The 22,022-nt window shown below is 44.2% G+C and overlaps 1 protein-coding gene across 1 annotated transcript in view; it reads left to right on the top strand.

Annotated features, from left to right (window-relative positions):
* The window catches only part of SHISA6 (shisa family member 6), a gene marked incomplete at its 5' end in the record, with an annotated part of 222,505 nt that overhangs the window by 191,238 nt on the left and 9,245 nt on the right, over positions 1 to 22,022 (top strand). Inside the window, one exon of the mRNA XM_021415252.1 lies at positions 18,320 to 18,472. Within this exon, the coding sequence (XP_021270927.1) occupies positions 18,320 to 18,472 (153 nt within the window). The remainder of the gene's footprint in view (positions 1 to 18,319; positions 18,473 to 22,022) is intronic.

The following is a 22,022-nucleotide window of genomic DNA, read 5'->3' as shown; positions in this document are numbered from 1 at the left end:
CACCTTCAGTGGGAGCCTGGAAACTGTTTGTGAGATTTAGATGAGCGCTAGAGGAAAGCCTGCATGGAAAATAACAGTTCCGTAATCAGTGCAGTATATGGATGGTGTGGGATATTAAAGAACAGGGCCATTCACCACTTAATGAGGATTAAAATAACTCTTGAATAGCTGCCTTATTCCCTGAGCATCCTGTTCAATGAATGAGTCACAGGATTACAGTTGAAAAATAGGCTGGAATGGTGGAACAAAAACCTGACATAATGAATATCAAATTAAGGATTTGGGGGCAGCCTTTAATCTGGCATCTCCAGCCTCTACAGTGACTGACATTCTGACTTTATTCGTAGCTTATTTTTGGTTTTTGACTTGCATGTCCCTTGTTACAGTCCCTTTTTTGGGTGTCAGTTTGTTTGCGGATTGTCAGCCAGGTGCAGAACACTCTGCCAGCTGGATATCCATAGCATAAAGGTATAATGTAATTAGTTATTGGCTAAGGTACATGAAAGACAGCTGGGATTTAATGATTATTAGGCTTAGTATGCATATGCTCAGCACCTTGCTAAAGCACCACAGAGTCCTGGCTGGCTGGGAAGTCTTCCTTGGGAGGGGACCATGGGCTCAGCCTTCCCAGTTCAGTGTGATGGTCCCAGAGCTGGGCGATGCCCTCTGCCTCCACCCCTGTGATCTGGACTAAAGGGTTGATGCCTCCTCTCCTCTCTAGGCGCCTAGCTCAGATTTGCCTGACCAGCACAGCAGTAGTTAAAGGACATTGGCTCAAGGGTTCCCCTCTGGACTACGAACTGTGAAAAGACCATGCCCAGTGGGAACAGACTGGTGACGAACTGGTAGCTTTGTGCCACACGTATTTACACTCTCATCATCACCTCTTGGTCTGCTTTTTTCCTTGCCTTGGGGGTCTGCATCTCTTTCAGTTCCTGAAGCCTGAAGTCTTTTGTAGTATTTAAGTACTCTGGAAGATTAGGCTTGAAGGGGATTTTCATTTCATTAATGCAGAGACTGAACAGTTATCTTGTCATCTAAAAAATAAACTGCTTGCTACTCTTTCTTTTGCTGAAAATCTTAGCTGGAAAAAAAAAGGTTGAAGGTAGGCAAATGCTGAGGCTGCTGAAAAAAAAACAGAGGGGCAGAAGGCAAGGAAGTGTATTTCCTAGGGGAATAGCTCCTGTTGAGCCCATTTCTTTTGTCCTGTCAAATATAGATGGTAGAGCAGTTCCCAGTGCTTTAATAAATACTGCAAAACTAACACAAAATATTGCATGACTTTCAGAACCATCATATATCTGCAATATAGCTGGCATATATTAAAAATATCCTTCCTTTGCAGTTTTTATTAGGGACGACAGGCTGGAAAATACAGTGTTTTCTTTCCATATTCTGACACTTGCTATTTTTTCCATTATAGATCACAATAAATCTAGTTTTTATTAACAATAAACACATACAAAATCCCTGAGACTGAAAAAATATGCCCTAGAGTAAGCGATAACAAAGTACCAAAGGAAAGGTTAAGTCCTGATGCAAAAAAAGATCCTTTCTTAAGAGGATCTCCTGGATAAGAAAAGCAAAGGGAACACTTTAGTGGATATTTAAAGTTTTCTTCATCATTGACTTGGAGTTTTGTGCCTTGAAGCAGAGAGTTTGTTTTGTGTGCCCTGACCATGGGGAGATCCCTTTGGCGATGCCTCAGCAGATGGAGAGAGCCACATCTGAGAAGAAGGGATGAATGGTTTCCATCCGTCCATCCCACCCCAGAGCTGGCCCAGGTGTTCTGATTTCACTGCCCACCAGGGATGCCTGCTTGATTTGCTGTGGGCAGTTATGATGCCCTTTGCCCAGAGACATCAGAGAGAGTTCATGTCCAGATGCCAAAGTTGCTCAGCTACTACAGGACCATAAAGAACTATACATATTCAGTGGGAAAACTACAGCCTTGTGTTTTATTATCCACAGCAGAAAAGATGTTTGTGTTTCTTAAAATCAATCACTGGATGCTACAGCTGACACCAGACTATGTCTTTCCAAAAATGCACGTGGACTCTCAGTGAAATCTGAGGGATTATTAATTGAGCGATCCCTCCTCTTCATCTGGAAACACTGGCTGGGGACACTGAAGAAAAGGATCTCAGGGATGTCTGTTAATGCAGGTTCTTACAGGTAAATCCTACACAGAATAGCCTTTGGGGAGCTCAGACAGACTGACAACCTGTCTGGCGGATGGCCCGTCCCTGGAGATGCCCAAGGCCTGGCTGGGTGGAGCAGCCTGATCTGCTGGGGAGCAACCAACCCAAGGCAGGGGGTGGACTGGGGGGCTTACAGCTTACAGGTCCCTTCCAACCCAAGCCATTCTATGATTCTATAACTGCAGCACAAGGACCACCTGATCAAGGCAGCATGGCTGTCTAGACAGGTCCTTGCCGCCTAGCACAGCACCACCAGAATTCTACCTCCCCCCAGATGCTCCATCCCCTCCTCCCCTCGGAGGGAGGCAGCCTTTCCATCCCCCCTTTGGTCCATGTGGCCCCTCACACAGCCACCACCCCCATACAGACCCAGCATCCCACCCCTTCAGCCCCACCTTCCCTTCTCCTGCCATAAGTTAACACCCATCCCCAGCCCCATGTGGGTTGCACTACCCAGAGTCGGAGGATTCACGTGTAGACCACAGGCACAACCTCATGGGATGCAGCATTTCACTCTGTCCTAACTACATCAATCCATTTCCTTAGCAAAGAGACTCAAAGCCCTTAACATCCCTGTGTGGGAGCACAGGTTTCCTTCTCCCCGTAGAATGCCTCTTTCTTTCTGCTGGTTATTGTATCTGATAACTACTCCAGCTGTGCTCAGAATTTTTTGTATTGTGGTCTGGCAATTCAGAGCTCTATGAATTCTTTATTTCTCTAATGCAGTTTCCAAGTAAATAGCTTTGAACTCAGATCCTTGTCTCTACAACAGCTATGCTTCTGCCTAGCTGGCACTTCACAATTAACAGCATTATCTTGTTAAACCTGAAGAGGTGTAGGAAGGCTCACCCATCATTTTGAAGCATTTTATTGCTTAGAAACTGTTTACAATAGGCTACAGAAGTTGTAAATGTGGACCAGCACTGCATTCAGATGCCTGATTAGCTCAGCCATGTGAAAATGCCAATAATTCAGTGTTCTATTTTGGACATCATTTCTTAAGCTGTAACCTGAAAGCATCTGGGATTTTTGAAGAAAAAGAAATTAAGGGAAGGAAGGGGAAAGCAAAAAATAAGGGAAAGGATGAGTTTGGGGGTGAAATGGAAAGCTGTATCACAAAACTGTCATTCCTATTCATGTTATTATAATCACTGCCCTCAATGAAGGCACAACTTGCTCTGGGAGTGAGGCTGCCAGGCCAAGTCACTGCTCGAGTACTCCATGTCTAGAGAAGAGAGAAAATTTTTGTTTTCTTTCTGTAACAGTTAATGTGCTAAGGTTTTGTCAGCTACTGTTTTACATGCTTACCTTTCACACCCACAAGCGTCTCCGTCACCACCATGTAACGTTTCATCTGTCAGCCCCTGCAGTGTGCGAGCTGCGAAGAGGACAAAGAATTTGTATCTTTGGGTTTTCAGCAATTTGATTTGAAAATTGTCTCTGCCATGGCCAAACTGGAAGTCCTTGCTGTCCTTAGCTACCCTGCATGACTGCAACTCTACAACACCTGGCTGAAACCCACAGGAACTAGAATGGATACCACAGGCTACTGAACAAAGCAGATGCTAGTACGGAGACCTCCTGGGGAAATCTCTCTCTTTCTAAGGCTTTTGGGAGAGAAATGGCTGGGTAAAAATTCAGTCATGCTCAATGAAGTTACCAGCTGTGAACATCAAGGAGAGGTCACCAGAAAATACAACAGGCTCGTTACTCACTGCCTAGTTGGCACCTCCCAGAAATATATTTAATACCTTATAAATAAAGTAATAAATGATGGATAAAGTAACAGATAAAATACAGAATGGACACCAAGCTGAACATGATCCAGCAATGTGCTCTTGTGGCAAAGGAGGCCACCAGCATCCTGGGATGCATTAGGAGAAGCACTGACAGTAGGTTGAGGTGGGAGACCCTGCCCCTCTACCTAGATGTGTGGTGAGTGCTGGGCTCGGTGCTGGGCTGCCCAGTATGAGAGAGAGAGGGGTATCCTAGGGAGGCCCCATAGCAGGACCACAAAGGTGTTTGAGAGACTGGAACATCTGTCATATGGGGAGAGACTGAGAGAGCTCAACTGTTCAGCCTGGAGAAGACAAGGCTTGGAGAGATCTAATCAATGTGTCAATAGTTGATGGGGGGAAACAGGCTCTTTTCAGTGGTGCCTGGTTATAGTACAAGAGGTAGTAATGACAAACTGAAAAACAGAAAGTGTTGATTAAACTTAAGAAAAAGCTTTCTTACTGTGAGGGTTGTTGAACATTGGAAGAAGTCTCCATCCCTGGAGATACTCAAAGCCCAAACGCTGGGCAACTTGATCCAGCTTTGAGAAGGGGGTTGGGCTGGAAGACCTCCAGAGGTGCCTCCAGCTTTGCAATCCTGTGATTCTGTGAACTCAGTAACAGAAAACAAGCTGAAAGAGAAAAGCAGTTGTTCTCGGGGCACAGACAGCCCTAATATACGCTGTGTAAAACAGCCGCCTTTGCAACCCCACAAATTCTGCATGGAGGAGACTGCCCCAAAGTTGTGTGTCTGACTGTCTCAGCAACCCAGCTGCTGGCTGTAATGACTACACACCATTCAAATGATTAACACCCAAAATACATTTCTGCCTGAGAGTGTTATGAGCTGATTATAATCGAAGTCTATAGATGCTGGCCCAGACCTTATCTCCATAGCTTTTTTCAGAAGCACAAACTGTTTAGATTTTTTAAGACAATAGTCAGGTTGCTGATTGACAAGCTTCAAGAGCTAGAAATATCTTCCTTTGGAGGAGTTTTCTAATAATAAATTGTTTTCTTACTCTGGCCAAAAAGTATGAAAGATCTAATAGTTTTTGAAGACAAAGAGATGATTCAGTTGAGAACTAAAGTATATTGTATTTCTGGTACGAAAGACTAAAAATACTACAGTTATTTCTTTTAAGTATTTGTAAGAATTACCATCACATAAAGTCTTTTAAACTCATATTACCAAAAATGTCTGAACTCCAAAACATGTTAAAACCCAATGCAGAAATGGAATTCTGTGCCGTGCTTGGTGAAAACTGGGTGAGAAGTGTCCTAGGTGATCCCAAACTTCTGGTGGTCCCTCCAGATTGTTAGGAGGATTCCAGAAGTATCAAAGATTTTTTCATGTTACAGTGCAATGAGACGGCTCAGAGGAACAGAAACTGAAATAAAATCACAGAAGTACAACTGCAGGGTTTTTGCTTGCTAAAGGTAACAAGCAGCGGAATATCTAAAGGGAAATTCTGCCCTGGGAGACCTGTATGCCACTTATTGAAGGGCACTTTGGTGCCTATGTGAACCTGCCCTCATTTCAAGATTTGTTCTTTGTATATTGGTACCCAGGACAATAACCTTTCTGACCTTCTTAGGTTGTGCATTTAATGAGTGCCTATATTCTAGATGGAGATGTAAGTTAAGCTTCCCAGTTGGTTGAAATCTAAATAAATAGCCTCTGATTTTAGTCTTAAGTGTTCACGGACATGGAGCATACTGTGGAGGGAAATGAGTTTCCAACAGGATAAAGTAGGAGTCAACGTGGATTTCTCAGAAACAAATCATGTCAGGATATTCTTTTAATTATCAATATTATCCATGTTCTGTGGTTGGGGAGAAATAGCTCGTATTAGGGATCTTGACTTTTGCTAAGTTTTTGGTACTTTCTGGAAAAGTAATCTGAGACTAATGTGAAAAACACAGTCCTAATGAACTTCTACAAGGTAGATGTCATACTGGCTGACTAACCACAAAAGGTGAGTAAATATCAGCAGAGAGATGAACTGATGTGGTTCTACATTTAGTCTTTTTCTTAATGGTGGAAAATAAATTTCCTTATTAAATTTGCAGATAGCGTGAAGCTTGGATGACCGTAAGTCTACTAGAGAATAGTATTAGAATGTAAAATATTCTTTGCAAATTGGAGAAATAGACTGAAAATAAATTGATTAAATGGAGAAAAATGCTACGTATTGGACTGAAACAGGAATACTAAAAAGCCTTTTGTATACTGAACAAATGAACAAGTAGCAGTATGTTTGAAAAGCAGTAAGGAATCATAAAGGATCACAAAATTGCCCTGAACCGAAACAGTGCCAGGCTGTATACTTGAGAGGGATCTAGGTCGACAGTGGAGCATGAAGGACACTAAAATGAAAACAATCATTGATAAAGCAAGAACTACAGGGAAACATGAAGGAAATCTGATCATTTAGCTTAAGAAATAAGGAAACACGCAGTAACAACTCTGTCACAAAGAACTATTGCAGAAAGAACAGGGATTTTTCCTGTCCCTGGCAGACAGGAAAAAGTAATTGGCCTAAAAAGCAAAATCTTATGGAACAGATCCCCTGGGGAAGAAGTGAAATATCAATGAGAGGTTTTTAAGAATAGCAGACTTTACATCAGGCATGAGATGTAAGTTTCTTGAAATCTTCTCACCCCGCTTTAATACAGTGCCCTAACCAGGCCAACAGGTCTGGACAAAGACAGTTCATTCCTTATCGAAGGCTTCCTGGAAGCTAAGGATGACAGAAGTTAACCAGCAGCCACTTGCCTAATGGTTTTTGTTACAGTGAGACAAAGAGAATGGTGTGTTCCACCCCAAATATGGATGGTAACTAATTACTGCTGCTGTTGACCTTTTAGCACGCCATGACTGCTGCCATTGACCATTCCCTCCTTTTTTTCAGCTTGGTGCATTTACCTGTGAATGCATCAGGCCTTGTGGGATCCTCACCTCTCAGAGAGGGAGAGCTACACCCAGTGCAGCTATTAAGCCCTTCTTCCTGCATTTATGAGGGTATTAATTTGATCCTTCCCTGTACTCGTGACGTCGTTGATGTTGTTGATGGTTGGTGGTCACAATGGGAGAGTCTGTTTTCCATGTAGCGGGGGCTGATGACCTGAAAGCTCCATGTTGGATGGAGAAGGCATGGAGCTGGGGCTGCGAGGTCCCAGCTCTCCCAGGAAGGTATCACTGATGCCTGTTAGTCCCTGTTGGGGCATGCTTCTTACCTTTGCAGACTAATTTGCAGGCTCAGCAGAAGGGCAGCAGTTTCTTATTATCATGTTCTTCTTGCTTCTGGAATTTTAAGTGAACTGTATAACAGACTCTTCTGCTTTCTTAAGCATTTTCTTCTCCTTTCTTTAATCATGCTGAGATTTCCTGTGAATACTGTGAGCTGTAATTATCATCTGCAGATCACTGGGTTTGCTAAGCTGTTTCTTAAAGGGATCTTTTTTTTCTCTGTGAATTTCAGATGACCAAGAACAAAATTATAATCACCTGATACTAAACAGTGCCACCCAGACACCTACACATGGTAAGAGAAAACAGAGCAAAATTACACATGTTGTAACTTTCCTCTGCCAGCCAGTAACATTTACTGGTATCGAAGTATGTTTAATGTTAATTGAATGGTTCCCATGGCAATGATGCATGAATGATGGATTCCATTAGCATTAAACATAGGACCATATTTTTCATTAGTGCACACAATTAAATATGGCCCAATCTTGTATAACTTTAATCCTCATCCTTGTGTTTCCCCCCTGTCTGGTTGCTCCCTTCTCACTTCCACATCAGGAAAGTGCTGTCAGATTTAACCATACAAAGCAGTAAAAATGATAACCAAAGAAAGGTCCGTCTTGTTGGCCAAGCCACCCAACTCATAGTCCTGCTTGTGCATATTTTTCAGATAGGTAAAAAGGACACTGAATGTGGGGTAAGGGCTCTTTTGCTGACGTGATTTTGGCATTACAGTATATGGCCAGAGTTTGGGTTCACTGCTAACTCCAAGCTGTCCAACCCATACTTGCATGGGTCTGCCTGGGAAAATGTTCTGAAGCCCCTGATTCACTGCACAATGTCCTTTGAGTTTCTTGTATGCATGGTATGTAAGGACAGTGAAAAGAACTAGGACTCCCTCTGCACACTTTTCATAAACAGAAATGCCCCTTACTGAGCAATTTCTAATGTTTGCTTTCCAACCCCTTTACTTTACTGCAGCAGTGTGGGCATTTCTCCACCCCTAGGAACTTATGAAACCCAGAGCATCTGTCATGTCACTGCACCCACAGCAAGGGGACTGTCACTGGGCTATCCTCATGGCCTCACAAGTGACACCTCAGGAGATGTCTGAAGCAGCCTATCTCCACCATACATCGTGTCCATCCCAGAGCAGCCTTTCCAGAGATCCTCCAAAGCTCCCCTTGCTTTGGTCCTCAACACAAACAGCTTCAAATGTGTTAAGCCTCCACTTGACACTGCTCTTGCCGAGCTCCATAAAACCACGATTTTCATGTATTACCTCTATAAATGGTTTAACATATTTATTGACACCTTTCTCTCCAGCCCCTGTCCTCTTGACCTAGTAAACTTATGGATGCCCGTCGTCATCCTTCAGCCACTTTCAAGATTTCAGCTGCTCTTCAGAGATGCTCCTTCACTGTCCCCTTAGTTTCCACTAGAAATATTTTAGACTGGAGTTGTGCCTTCATTGTCCCTGTGACCAGAAACCCTGCCCTTCCTCCTCTGCCCAAGCTCCTTCCTTGCTTTGACTTCCTCAGCCCACGATGAGCAGTCACGTGTGGGCAGCACATCCCTCCCTGCACCGCAGCAAACCCCCTGCAGCTTCCTGGCTCCATCCAGACCTGAACCAGTCACTGAAGCCCTGCCTCTGTGCAGTCAGTCCAACCTCTGAATACACCCCCATCCACTGTGCTTTCTTCCCTCTTCACCTGGTGCCTTGTCTTGGTCTCCTCCTTGTTCCTCCCTTTATCCTTTGAATGTGAGGTATTCCTCCAGCACTCACAGCTGGAACATCCCTCTTGCTGAGGAACCAGTAAGTGATGAGTAGATCTCATCCTAACATATATTGGTTCTCCCTTCTTGTAGCTCTAAATTGATATGTTTGTTACTCTTTTTGTTCTGGGGTTTGTTTTTAACTCTGTAACTTCATCTTGACAAATATTTTGGAGCTGATTTATAGTGAAAGTTGTGTGTACTCCTATAGGAGCTTCCACACTTTGCTATAAAAAGTGGTGAGAGAACAGTTTGCCTCTGAAGAAGTCTCCTCCAAGCTTTGGAGTTTCCCCTTCCTATGGGCTGGGTCAGGCTGCTGCTCAGCCTGCAAGTTACTTCCTGTTGTAAGAATACATTTCTTTTTCCATCTTCCAAAGAACACAGCTTTAGACCCAGCAGTAACAGAGGAGTATTTATTAAATGTGAAATGACAGCCTCAAACACTCTCCAAACACTCTTCTTTCTTTCAATAACATATTACTTTCACAAGAATCCTAATAGGATTTAAATTGTATTTCCTTCTCTCTGCCTCCTACTACTTGTTCCTCAACAATCCCCAACATGCCAGGTTCCCAGACCTGCCCCACCAGACCCAGATGAGCCCAGTTTACCCGCACATGTGTGCAGAAGTGTTAAGGTAGTTCCATCACTAGATCCCTACTGCATTCAGTAACTCAAAGTAACAACACGTGCTCAAACAGTTAAACTTCCCTCTGGACCTGATAGATGCCTTTCTTTTTAATTGGATTGAGAGAGAAGATCAAAACAGACATCAGGTTCGTGATCTTGGATTAGAAACTTTTGCTTTTGTTCTTCACTACTGTTATCTGGCCGTACAAAGCAACTTGGATGATCTGACTACAAATAACGGTATGATTCGGAGTTCTCTTTTGTTCCTAAGTTATCCGTGTGGTCACAGACACTTTCGTTTCAGATATAGGAGTGCTGCTGCTGGTGAGCCACTGCTTGGCGAGTTTAAAGAGATATTCGGACTTTTCAAATAAGGGATCAAAAGAGCATTCAGTATTCATAATTTATTGCTGAAATTCTGAGATAGTTCAGCAAAGCCACAGATCTAATTTAATTCTTTTCCTAGGTAGGACACGGCATACATTTTTCTGTGTGATTATGCAGATCTGTAGGTGGACACGAGCTGTCTCTTTGAGCGCTGTGTTTGTGAGCTCTGCCCCTCAGCCTGCCTCTCACCCACCACAAAGTGACACCTGCAAGGAGCAGAAGAAGGGAAAGAAACCAGTGCAAGGCTCGGGACGTGCCCTGCATCACACATGGCCCAAGTTCACTCTCTGCTGAAGCAAAAAGACAGAGAACAGTTCTCATGCTACCAGCAGACTGCGAGCAGGGCAGAGGATGTCGGTGACATGCCACTAAATGAACAATGTTGTTAACATGGAAAGACATTACAAGCTGAGCAGCCAGAAAATCCCTCCTGTGTGTGGAGGTGCTCCCCACAGCCTCCCCAGGGGTGGCCTCACCCAGCAAGGATGCACTTCCCCTGGTTTATGTGAAAGGGAGGGCGAGCTGTTGAAAACTGGAGTATTCCTGTAAGGACGAAAGCTCAGAGGCTCTGTGTTGGTGATCTCCCTCCCACCTCCCATCATCCTAGCAACATTACAATTCCTTACTTTCTCCTCCTATTCCTATTTCAGTGACCATCCAAAGTCATGTAACTGTGGGAATAAGCAGAGGAGGTTCTCCATGGCCCAACTGTGGTAGATGTGGGGCCCAGGGCTCTGCAGTTGTCCTGCTCACTGAGAATGGATGACAGCCAAGCCCCCTACGCTTGCCTTTCCCCACATCATACAGCTAGTCCTTTGTAAATGCAGAGCAAATGGCACCGGATCATCAGTATTCCCAAGGGTTTTGGGAATCATAACAAGCTCTTAGCATGCAGGAGTGACCCAGATGTGCTGTTGCACTGGAGCAGCCATTCCGCCAATCAGCATTTTGGAAGCAACCCTCAGTACCCCCATTAGCAACACAGTTTTGCTCAGCTGACACAGTAAGAAGATGGCAAACACCCATTTCCATGAACTGATATCACCTGGTGGCCTATGTCTTGCTGCCTGCAGATGCCACTGTGATGAGCCCTCTGTGAATACAGGTAATGTCAGTCAGTTCCATATCCAAGCACTCTGTTTTATTACTATGGCAGACCTTTTTCCTGTAAAGAAACAAATTGAAAGATGATTAAGTCAACCCATGACCACAAGGATCAAGAAAAACAACAACAAAACAGATTGGACTTCAGCTATGTGAGATGCTCAGGCTCAGCATCAGGTTCCCAGAACTAAAAACCAAGAGTCTCTGGTTTAGCTTGCCCTGGGTTGCAGCACACAGCTCCTCAATGCAAGGGTATGCCCACAGTAGTGAGTTCTGCAGCCATGTGATTACACTGAATACTTCCGATGCAGGAAAGAATAACTACTAATTAATGATGAGATCATGTATAATCTGTTCTGTCAGGCTGCTATCATTTAATTAGCCTAGCGCTAGTAGCACAGCCAACACAGGGTGAGAAGAAGGTCTCCCTTTTCCTGCTGCCTGGATGGAACGGAGGGTGTACAGAGAGGTGACACATATTTATCCTGTTGTGGATAACAGCACATGCTGGGGAAGACAATTTCAAGTGAAGATCAAAAGCAATGACCACAGGGCTACTGAGGGTCCAGAGTTCAGCAGCACGTCTTCCAGTGCCCTGCCTCTGACAGAAGGCTGTGGATTTTCTTGTGGTGTGGGTCTGTTCATGTACCTAATTCACTTCTAGAGCGCTGGATGGCCCATTACAGAGGCATCTTCAGTCCTACATTCTGCTTTCAGTAACCTTCTTCAGGCCTCAGTTCCACTGAAATCAGAAGTTTGATCTTGGTGTCCTTAGATCTAGACTTTAGTTTTACAGATTTTAGCTCCAGATGAAGAATTCTACAATTGTTTGTGGAAATGTAGAGATTTTGTATGTAAAAGGTGAATGTGAGCGCTCAAGTATTTGTTTCTATGATGTGCAACAAAGTTTTCCAGGTGAAATGCAAATACACCTTGTGATACATTAATTTATCTTGTTCAGCTACTCAGTTTTTATACAAATTAAGCACACGCAAAATATTTTCTTATAAAAATCTTAAAACATGAAGTAAATAGGAGCAAAATGTACAGAACTGAGGCAATAACAAATACATGTTGACTGCTCGGGCTCAGTTTCTGTAAAGCTTATTACTTTATTTTTTACTGCTACTTAAGTTTAATCTCATTATATTTACTGCATATTTAATTACGCTAAACCACTAAGAGCCTTGTATAAACATTTTTATTTCTATATAAATAACAAGGAAATTGCTAAATAATATGGTTAGTAGGAAGTTCATATCATAATTTTTATGTTTGTTCATTGCATTTGATGATCATCTCAAAAAAATCTTGGTAAAACATAAGGAACAAATGGCTTCACTTCAGATTTTGAATTTGGCCAAGTGTTTCTCCACAGATAATGTCTGAGTTTGCTCTTGTGGAGGTAAATTCAATTTGGTAGCCATGCCCACGTGAACTTCAAACAAATTTGTATGTAGATACACATGTATGTGAGCATCTTTTTTTATATCTCTTCATCCTTCCTTCCTTCCTTCCTTCCTTCCTTCCTTCCTTCCTTCCTTCCTGCCTGCCTGCCTGCCTGCCTTCCATCCATCTTCCTTTCCTTCATTTCAGATATTCAGGGCATCTTTCTTCCCACACAATAACAAGACGTTGGGGGATATATTGCTAAAATAATTCTTGCATCAATTTTCTAACATCAGGCCCGAAGCTTCAATGTGGGACAATCCCAGAGGATATGAAAATGATTCCCTGTACTGTCACATCTCCTCCAACAATTTGCTGGGAGTTCTGTATCTATTGTGTTTAAGACACTGTTTACAAAATCATGACAATTAAGGACTGTTTAAATTAGATTTATCCCCAGTAGTAATATATGCGACGAAATTAGAAGATAATCAGATCTGTGGAATATAACCTACAGAACAAGTAAACGCATTATGTTACACTGTTCTTGCTGCAGAGCAGCAGAGCTTTAATGAAAGTGGGAGGAGAGAGGAGCCAGGTGATCCGGGAGGAGCAGACAGCACAGTAACAACTTCCTGATGCATTCAAGTCTCCACGTGTAACGGAGATGTGGCAATCAATGATTCAACCTCCCTAGGCACAAACTTTGCAAATCAAATTGCACAGAGATGAGCACTATGTCTCCACTCTTCCCTGTGGGAGGAAACTGAGGAGCTGCTCCCTGTGACAACACAGCTGTAAGCACAGGGCTACGTGTGCTCAGAAGCATCTTCACGCCAGTACTGATACTACTCAGCTATGCCATGGTGCTGTGTGCATTTGTTATAACATATAGGGGCATCGTCTTGCAATGTGCTGGTGTAGTTCACTCTCTTTGTTTCTGTAACACCTCATTACTCTGCAATGATGCCTAAAAGACCCCCTCCAAAAGCCATCCTGACATGCAGAGGTGCTTCATTTTTCACTAAGTGAATTTAAAACCCCACATCTCCAGCTCCTACAAACGAGGGCAGCCATCCACTGGGGAGCTGCTGATTTACACCACAGCTGAGCTGGAAATGTATGAACGTCCGTGAGATTCTTTCTGAGAGATGTAAACCATGATTAATAACAGTGTTTTTAACAAGAAAAAATAAGAAAGATGTTTGAAAACACAGATAGTTCCATTCCCCCTCCAAAAAAAAGCTGAGGATATATGTTGTAAGTTTTAATTCCAGTGTGTGAGCACTGGTTCCGTGCCTGCTGTAGCAGCGTGGCATTCCCAGGATGGCTCAGAATGGCACAGGAGGTACCAAACAGCCAGGTTTCCTTGGGGAACGCGTCCCTTTGTAAGAGCTTGCATCAGAATCAGAGACTTTGTGTCTGAGCCTTCAAGTGGCTGAGCAGAAGGCGGTGCTGGGGGAGCAGCGCGTGCTGTGACAGAGGGCTGAGGCTCTGACGAGCTGAAGCTGAGCAGCAGAAGGCTTTGGTTGTATCAGCTTCTTCTAGGTGACATTGTTTGCTTTCTCTGGGTGAATGTTTTAAAAGGCATCTGTTGAAATATGCTGCGAAATTCACACAACATATGTGCAGACTCATATGCAAATATGGAGCACATCCCTTTTGCCACTTGAGCTTTGTTCAAAACTTTGCCATAAATTCACTTTTTTTTTTTTTTTTTTTTTTCCCCCCTCCTGGTCATCATTTGCTCCTCTCCTCGTCCTCAAAGGGTTCTGTGCCTCCTGTAAGCACACTTTGAGACAGAAGCTGCCATTAAAGAGCAAGCTGCTTTGCAGAGTCTTCAGGTCTGCTTTCCACAACACAAGCTTCCAGCTTTAAAAATCCTGAGCCTGCTTCTCGGCCCAGAGTGCTGGGAGTGGAACAAGGCTCTCACTCAACAGAGAGTGCTTTTCTTTCCTTTATAGATCATAAAGCCATTGGGTGTACACATAACACAGAGGAATGAATCCACAGTTGCAGAGGGAGGTGCTGCAGCCCCTGAAATCCACGCGGGTGGATCCATGCTCAGCAAAGAGGAAGAGCTGCAGGGCTGAGCCCTCTCCTGCTGAATTAATCAGAGGGATGCCTTCAGAATTGTAAGATGTTGCGTTGGTTGTAAAGAGGTATCGTTGCTTTGATGCTATAGCAAAGAGAATGTAGAAACCAGAAGAAAAGAGACTGCTGGGTGAAGTCCCCATCTCTGTAGTGTGTGCTGTGCACTGAGCAAGTTTAATTTCCTCCGTGCTCCTCTGCAGATAGCTTTGCAAATTGTGCCCGGAAAGCATGATGTGTCAGAGGGGCATAAACTGGCGTGTGGCTGCCGGATGGAAGGGAGGCAAACATGGTCTAACACTGACTTTCAAAGGCAATTCCAATAAGCATAGCACATCCTCTGTTTTCCAGTGGCCATATGCGATTGCCCAGAATGTAGAGCTGAACTGGAACAAGTGGCAATGCTGGAGAACAAAGCAACCTCAGCTGCCGTGCAGGAAATGGAGAGATCTTTTTATTTATATCTTGTTAATTAATTAGGTCTAGCACCTTCCATAGAAGCCATTAAACACCACAAAGGAAAAAGGGAGACCAGGGAAAGGTGTGACTCAAATTTGGTGTGGAAGCAAAGAGTTACTGCTGAATTAGTCTCAGAATTTAAATTGCAGAAGAGGTTTCTCCTTCCCAGCGGCTCTCGGTTCTCCAGTGTTGCCCTCAAACTACATTTTGCAAAAGACTTCTGAAGTCATCTTGGTCATTTCAGTTGTCCCTTATTCTGCTGAACGGTAGGTAGTGAATTTCAAGGTGACTTCTCATTTGCCAAAATACTGACAGTCTGTTCCTGACTGACTGGATGGAAAAAGCAGTATGAAGATGCAGTGATTCTGCACAAGCCCATTGGATAAACGTGTGGCACTTAATTTCACACTCTCCATGCAAGTAGTCAATTAATGCTCCTGCTTCAGCACTGAACACAGCTCCATGCATATAACTGGGCTTATTTCAGCTCATCCAAACCTCCATGCAGAATGGAGATTAGATACAGGTTCTGGCTGAAAAATTTGCAAAGAGATGTTACCCCAGGGTCCTTGCCCTACAAGCACAAGTAGGAGTGGGCATATCGTTTCAATGCTGATAGAGTCTCTGTTTACTGGATAATATCTAATCAATTGTTTCCACCTCCCTGATGATGTGATGCACTTCCTAATCCTGCAGTCAGTCTATTAGACATGGGTTGAAGTCATCAGCAGGAAAATAACACTCTCGGAGAAATGATACATTAGCTATAGGCTCACTTGGGGTTATGTTCTTTTTGCCAAGCAATAACTATTCCAGGAGTGTAGAGACATACGTAACCAATAGGGAAGAAGCTTTTATTAGCCAAGACGGTTATTGCATTGTAAAGAGGAAATTTTTGCCTTTGCTAAATTCTGTCAGAAAGTGCCTCATATATTCTCAGAACGAGGATTAAAATGATGCTCTGGCAGAGAACTGGGCTTTTCCTTTTCGCTCAGGTGGCGGTCACTGGCTGCCAGTTGTTGAGCCCAGAAGAGAGCATGCACATCATTGCTTATAAGCGCCACAGCAGAGACATCTCCTCCCCCCTCACCTTGTGGTGCTCCCCATATGAGATGGGGTAACCCATGCTTGGTCAGGGGGAAAATTCTGCTCCTCTACTCAGAGTCAAACCCCACAGATAGATACTGAGGAAGAATGCCCCAGTGTGATGCTCTGAAGGAGGCTTCCTCATGTGGAAGAGTGCACAGGGTCCATGACAACGGGGGCAGGAAGGAATGAGTTTTGGGTTTGTTTGACACGGTGGTTGTCATTCAAGTGCCTAAGCATGGGAGGCACCAGGTCTCTGATAGGTCCCACATCCGTCCTTCCCACCCCCTGTGTATGTTGCAGATTCTCTAGCATACCCCACATGGCTCAAGTGCCTCCGGACTGAGCCCTGCAGGAGCTGTGGAGGAGCACTCCGAGGATGCTGGCTTTGGGAAACCCTGAGAGGCATTCTGCAGGAAGACAGGACTGTCAGCCTCTCCTTGGCTGAGAAGCATGCAAAGCATAGGGGACAGAAGTTTTAAATATTTAGCAGAAGTTGCAGTGGGAGGAAGGTTGTGGAGGCAGCTCTGCTTCCCCACACACATGGGAACTGCAGCACCCATTCTTAGGCAACGGGGATCACCAAGGAAGTTTGCAAAATGTGAGTGCTCTGAGAAGATGTCCTGTTCTCCAATGCAAGCAGGGCTCCACGCAAAACCCACACAGCAGGGGAGGAGATTGTCTGACTGAAGCCACTGAATTTGGGAATCAAGTCTAGAAAATATCTGCTGAAATATCTGCACTCTACTTGGGTAGTTCTCATTTAATTTTTTTCTGGGAGACAAGGGAAGCTGGAAAATGTTTGGACATTGCACAAGGCTAGCACATTTGTTCCACGTTTGTGCAGAAGTCATGACTTAGCTCACAGCAGTCCATAGACCAGGGAGTGTGTGAGGGTCTAAAGGCACATGAGTGAGTACTGAGCTTATATTGCATTGCTCTTCATGAGCACCCTTTGGAGGACTGCACGACAGGGAAGGGTGAACCCAAGACCTAAGCATTCTGCTGCTCCTCAACTACATCAGAACATTTTGCCCACTGGTTTCCCTGCCAGAGCACACCACAAATGGCCAGCTCCTTGGCCTTTTGACCCAGCTAATGCAGTCCAACACTGCAGCAAGCCCCGCAGAACCCCTTTCCATGACCCTGTAGCCTATTCTAGCTTTGCTCCCAGGAATTTGCAGCCCTTGCTATTTGCGATACTCTTATCTCTGCCTATTTTAATACTTGAACACCGGGGAGTTAGAAATGCTGCAATTCAGCAGGCCTCTGTTCTTCAGCTGAATTGATGAAAGACCATTTTCCATCCAGCTAGTGGCAAAGGGATGTGATTTCGGTTATGAGGCAAACTCTGCAGATTGCCTGGACTTGACTTCTAACATCCCAGCTCAGTGTTAATCTTTATTGACAGTGCCCTCAGCATTAGCATCCCAACAGCGGGAGTTTTAAGCTGACCAGGGGCTCCTTTAGTGACCAGCAAAGTGAAGACAAGCAGAGGGCGGCATCCTCCAGCCCTGCTTCTGTGCCTCAGGAACCTCTCCAAGCCTTGCCTCATCTTCTGGCTGCAGCCAGATGTGCACTGCATAGCTCCACCTCGTGCTTCACCACGAGCAGGGGATGTATGGCCATCCCCAGAGCACACCAGAACTCTGGGACCATGGGCTGGGTTTTGTGTGGGAGCTTCCAGGTTTGGAGCAGTGACCCGAATTCTGGCATGATGAAAGAGCAATTTGATTATTAAAATGAACCCAGAGACATGTTTCAATGACGATGGGAAAAGCGTAGCTTGCAGGGGTAAAGGTAGGTGATGGTGCATGAACTCGTGCAGGATGCAGTGGGGTCAGTCCACCACACCGTGATGGAGCTCTCCACGGTAAGTGAGGTGACTCCCAGTCCACCAGACCCCTGGGAAGAGGGCTGGTCTGTGTGGAGGCTTTCAAGGCAGCACTTTGCCTCTCTCCATGATCGCTGTGGACAAAGCAAAGCCACACAATCAATTTTATACCAAACTGCTGGAGCCAGTTCAAATCCTGTCCAGGAGCCACCATTGAGGCTGGCACAGTTACATCACTTCTCCCTAGCCAGAGCTGTGGGAACAGCTCATCCCTCTCAGCTTGTTTTGATGCATGCTGTGGACATGTCTTTTTTCTTCTTTTTTCTTTTTGCAGACAAGCCACGGATGAACAACATCCTTACTTCTGCCACCGAACCTTACGATCTGTCCTTCTCCCGGTCCTTCCAGAACCTCTCTCACCTTCCACCATCCTACGAGTCTGCCGTCAAGACAAACCCAAGTAAATATTCTTCTCTGAAGAGACTAAGTAGGTGTCAGCTCATTTCATTTCCTTTGTATCTCATTTGCTTGTAAGCCACAGTGGGCACAACGTTAAGGCAATAATCTTCTTCCCTCTGTTGTTTTACTGCCCAAGTTGGCATCTCCAGTAATGATTCTCCTGGCTGTCACTTCCCATCAAGGAAGAGGAGAGAGAAAGAGTCACTTCATTACTGTGAGAGCACATGTGGTTATTTGCTTACTGACCTCCATCCTGTGCTGCCTCCCCTTGCTCTGCACCTCTCTCTGCTCCTGATAGAATCATCTGAGAATAGTTTTTGCTTTCTGTCAGAGCCAAGATGAGCCAAGCTGGCTGCTCAGATCAGCCAAGCTCACCCTGGTGCACCCAGGGCAGATATCTCACCATCTGCAGGAGCAGCTGGATTCAGATGACAAACCCAGGCTGATGAAAAGCTGCTGAATTGGCTGGGAACCTCCATTTCAGTAGGAGTACATCTGCCTGTCCTTAGCAGTGCTGCAATCCACCATGTTCCATGGTCCTGACCAGCGCCATACGCTGGTCTTTGGTGCATTGCTGATGTCTTGATGTGGTGCTCTCTGGCCTGTTCATGCTAATTAGTATCTATTATTTCTTGCTGTTCTACATATTACATCGTTCTGTCAACTTTTCTGCAATGCTCCAGCACATCGCTGCTCCTGATGGTGAATATTCACATGGAAATCTCTTCAGCTTTGGTGAGATTTAGAAATAAGTGATATTTGTGATGAAAAATGCTCTCTCCAGATGAGACATCAAATCTGTAGTATGTTCACATGGACATTTTCTGGGTGCAGCCAGGTGTTCACACCGCCTCAGTTGGAAAAATAAATGTCTGTATTTGCAATAGCTTCACTGAAGGCAGATGGGTGACAATGAGCAGATGCTACTTACTTGGTCTGTATAAAATCTGCATTCCCCATTTAGCCTGCTAAAAGAGACATATAAAATGAAGTGGCAGAGAAGCCCTTGGACTGTCCATAACATATCTCCATGCAGAGGATTTTCCAGAAGAGAAAATGCAATGGAAATGTAGCACAAAAAAACTCAGCCCACTCCTTGGCACTTCAATGTGGAATTTAAATACATGTTTAACATTTAGGCAAGTGTATTTGACATGCTGAAAAGTAAGCATGTGCTTAACCATGTTGCAGAACAGAGATAAGGTATTTAGGGAGTGGATCCTGTCATGTACGTGACTTTTGCTTCCTGATAACATTCAGAGTTGCTCTCCTAACCAGAAGCATTTTCCCTTCCCTGCATTCCTGTGATTAGCTGTCCATGTTCTTCAGTAGCTTTGATGATATTGTTCAATACTGGGAAACCCCTGAAATCATGACATTGAAATATAACTGCTTTAAAATCTCCTCATTTCAAGGTGATGATTTATTTTCATTTTTCCAGATGAAAGAGTGTAAAAATATATCAATTGGATAGCCTCCGAATTGCTCTTTCATTTCTAATTGATTTCCAGTGCTTGGGATTACCTGGGATAAGCACTTCCAGCTCAGAGCCTGGGAGATGTCTGTCTTGACATTGCTGGGAACAGATTAGGGAAGCACCACCAGGAACTGCACCAGTGACTCTTATTGTGGCTCTTACTGTGATGAAGGGGATGGTCCAGACCTCTTCCAGCCTGAGATTCATCTATTGTTTTTATATTATGCATAGATGCTCATTGAAAACTCCTTGAGCTTCCTTCTAAGGATAGTGATGTATCTCAATGAAACATTAAAAAACAACAAATGAATGCTAACTGAACCTCCCACACCTTCCACAGCCAACATCTGGAAATACACATCAGATCTGAACACTTTTCTGTATCCACTCCTGCAGTGCTTACCCAACCCACACTGAACATAAATTCACTCCGACCAAGCAACTCCATCCATGCACTGGTCATTAGTTTACCAAGTGTCTGATCCACGGGGTCTCCAGAAACTTGTTTTACAATTAAAGAAAGGACTGGTCCCTACATGTCCAGCGTGCCCCTCAGCAGGTCACAGGAGGGATGATGCATTGACCTCCTGCGTTGTTTCCTAGATATTTGTCTAGAAAGACAAAAATAGGTTTGTGTTAAGGTGCCAAGATCAAATGCCTTCAAGAATGTGCTGAGCAGAGTCAGCCTTCCTCTTCATAGAATCAAAGAAAGACTTGGGCTGGAAGGGAACTCAAGGATCACCAAGTTCCAACCTCCCCGGCAGGCAGGGTTGCCAACTGCTAGATCACGTACTAGATCAGGTTGCCCAGGGCCCCATCCAATCTGGCCTTGAAAAACTCCAGGGACAGGGCATCCACAGCCTCTCTGGGCAGCCTGTTCCAGCACCTGAACACTCAGTAAAAAACTTCCCCATGACATCTAATCTAAATCTTCCCTCCTTTAATTTAAAACTGTTCCCCCTTGTGCTATCACTATCAATCCGTGTAAAAAGTTGATTTCCCTCATGTTTCTAAACTCTCTTGAAATATTGGAAGGCCGCAGTGAGGTCTCCCCACAGCCTTCTCTTTTTCAGGCTGAAAAGCCCAGTTCCTTCAACCTGACTTCAACTTCAACCTCTGAACATCTTTGCAGCCCTCACTGAATCCCATTCTTATAGTCAGTCTTCTCCAGAGTCAAAGGAAAATAGGAATTCAGATCTCCCGTTTAAAAACGCCAGCAATATAATTTTCCTATTCCATATAAAGAAGCTACAGACAACAGAAAATCTCGGGGAAAAAAAAATAGCGTGTCTTTGCAAATAAATAATTGTATTTTGGTTTTTTTTATATTTAAAACTGCTTGTTTCTAATGAACTCCCTGCCATCATTTAAAAAAAAAAAAAAAGAATGCTGTGAAAAGCTCAGTAACAAATAATGTATTTCTATTTGAGTGAAACAAAAGGCATTAGACACTGAATCTGTGCTCCAGCTAATGGTGTGGGTTTCTTCAAGTTGAAGGTCACCTGTTTTCAATGGTAGTGAAAGACATCTGAACTAAATAACCAAGAAGAAATGCCATTTACTGTCACCTTGCTAAAGATGAGGAGCCAGAGCTCATTGGGGTGCAGTCAGATACTTCAGCCATCAGGCATGTGGTCCCTGTTTCATCCAGGCATCTTTATAATCAGTGATGAAGGGCAGCCATCTCGGTGATATCAAGGTGCCAGTCTCACTGACCCCCAAGTAGCTCTGGCAAACAATCAAACCCATTGCTGGATAACAAGCCTCATTTTTGATGGTGGGCTTCTGCATGGGAAGAGCAGCAGTGAGCAGGGTGTGGAAACATGCAGCTGAGCAAGAGCATCTGTGTTAATTCTGCCTTGCCCAGCACCCCAGGGAACTGCTGCTCCCAGCTGAGTGAGAAAGGTCACTCAGAAAGGAAGCTAATATTTTCAGGCATATTAAACCACTTGGTATTGGCTGAAGGATCATCACAAATGACTTGGCTGCTCGAAAATGTTAAAGCCAATTGAAAGAGGAAAGACAAGGCCAACAAGGGAATATACTGGAACTGCTGAGAAAGAAAAGCAAATAAATTGCTCTGATGACCTTACATATAGAT

Source organism: Numida meleagris, chromosome 17 (genome assembly GCF_002078875.1).
Source record: "Numida meleagris isolate 19003 breed g44 Domestic line chromosome 17, NumMel1.0, whole genome shotgun sequence".
In the NCBI taxonomy this organism is placed as follows: domain Eukaryota; kingdom Metazoa; phylum Chordata; class Aves; order Galliformes; family Numididae; genus Numida; species Numida meleagris.
Note: the sequence above shows the minus strand (reverse complement) of the source record. Positions and strands in the feature narration are given on the sequence as shown.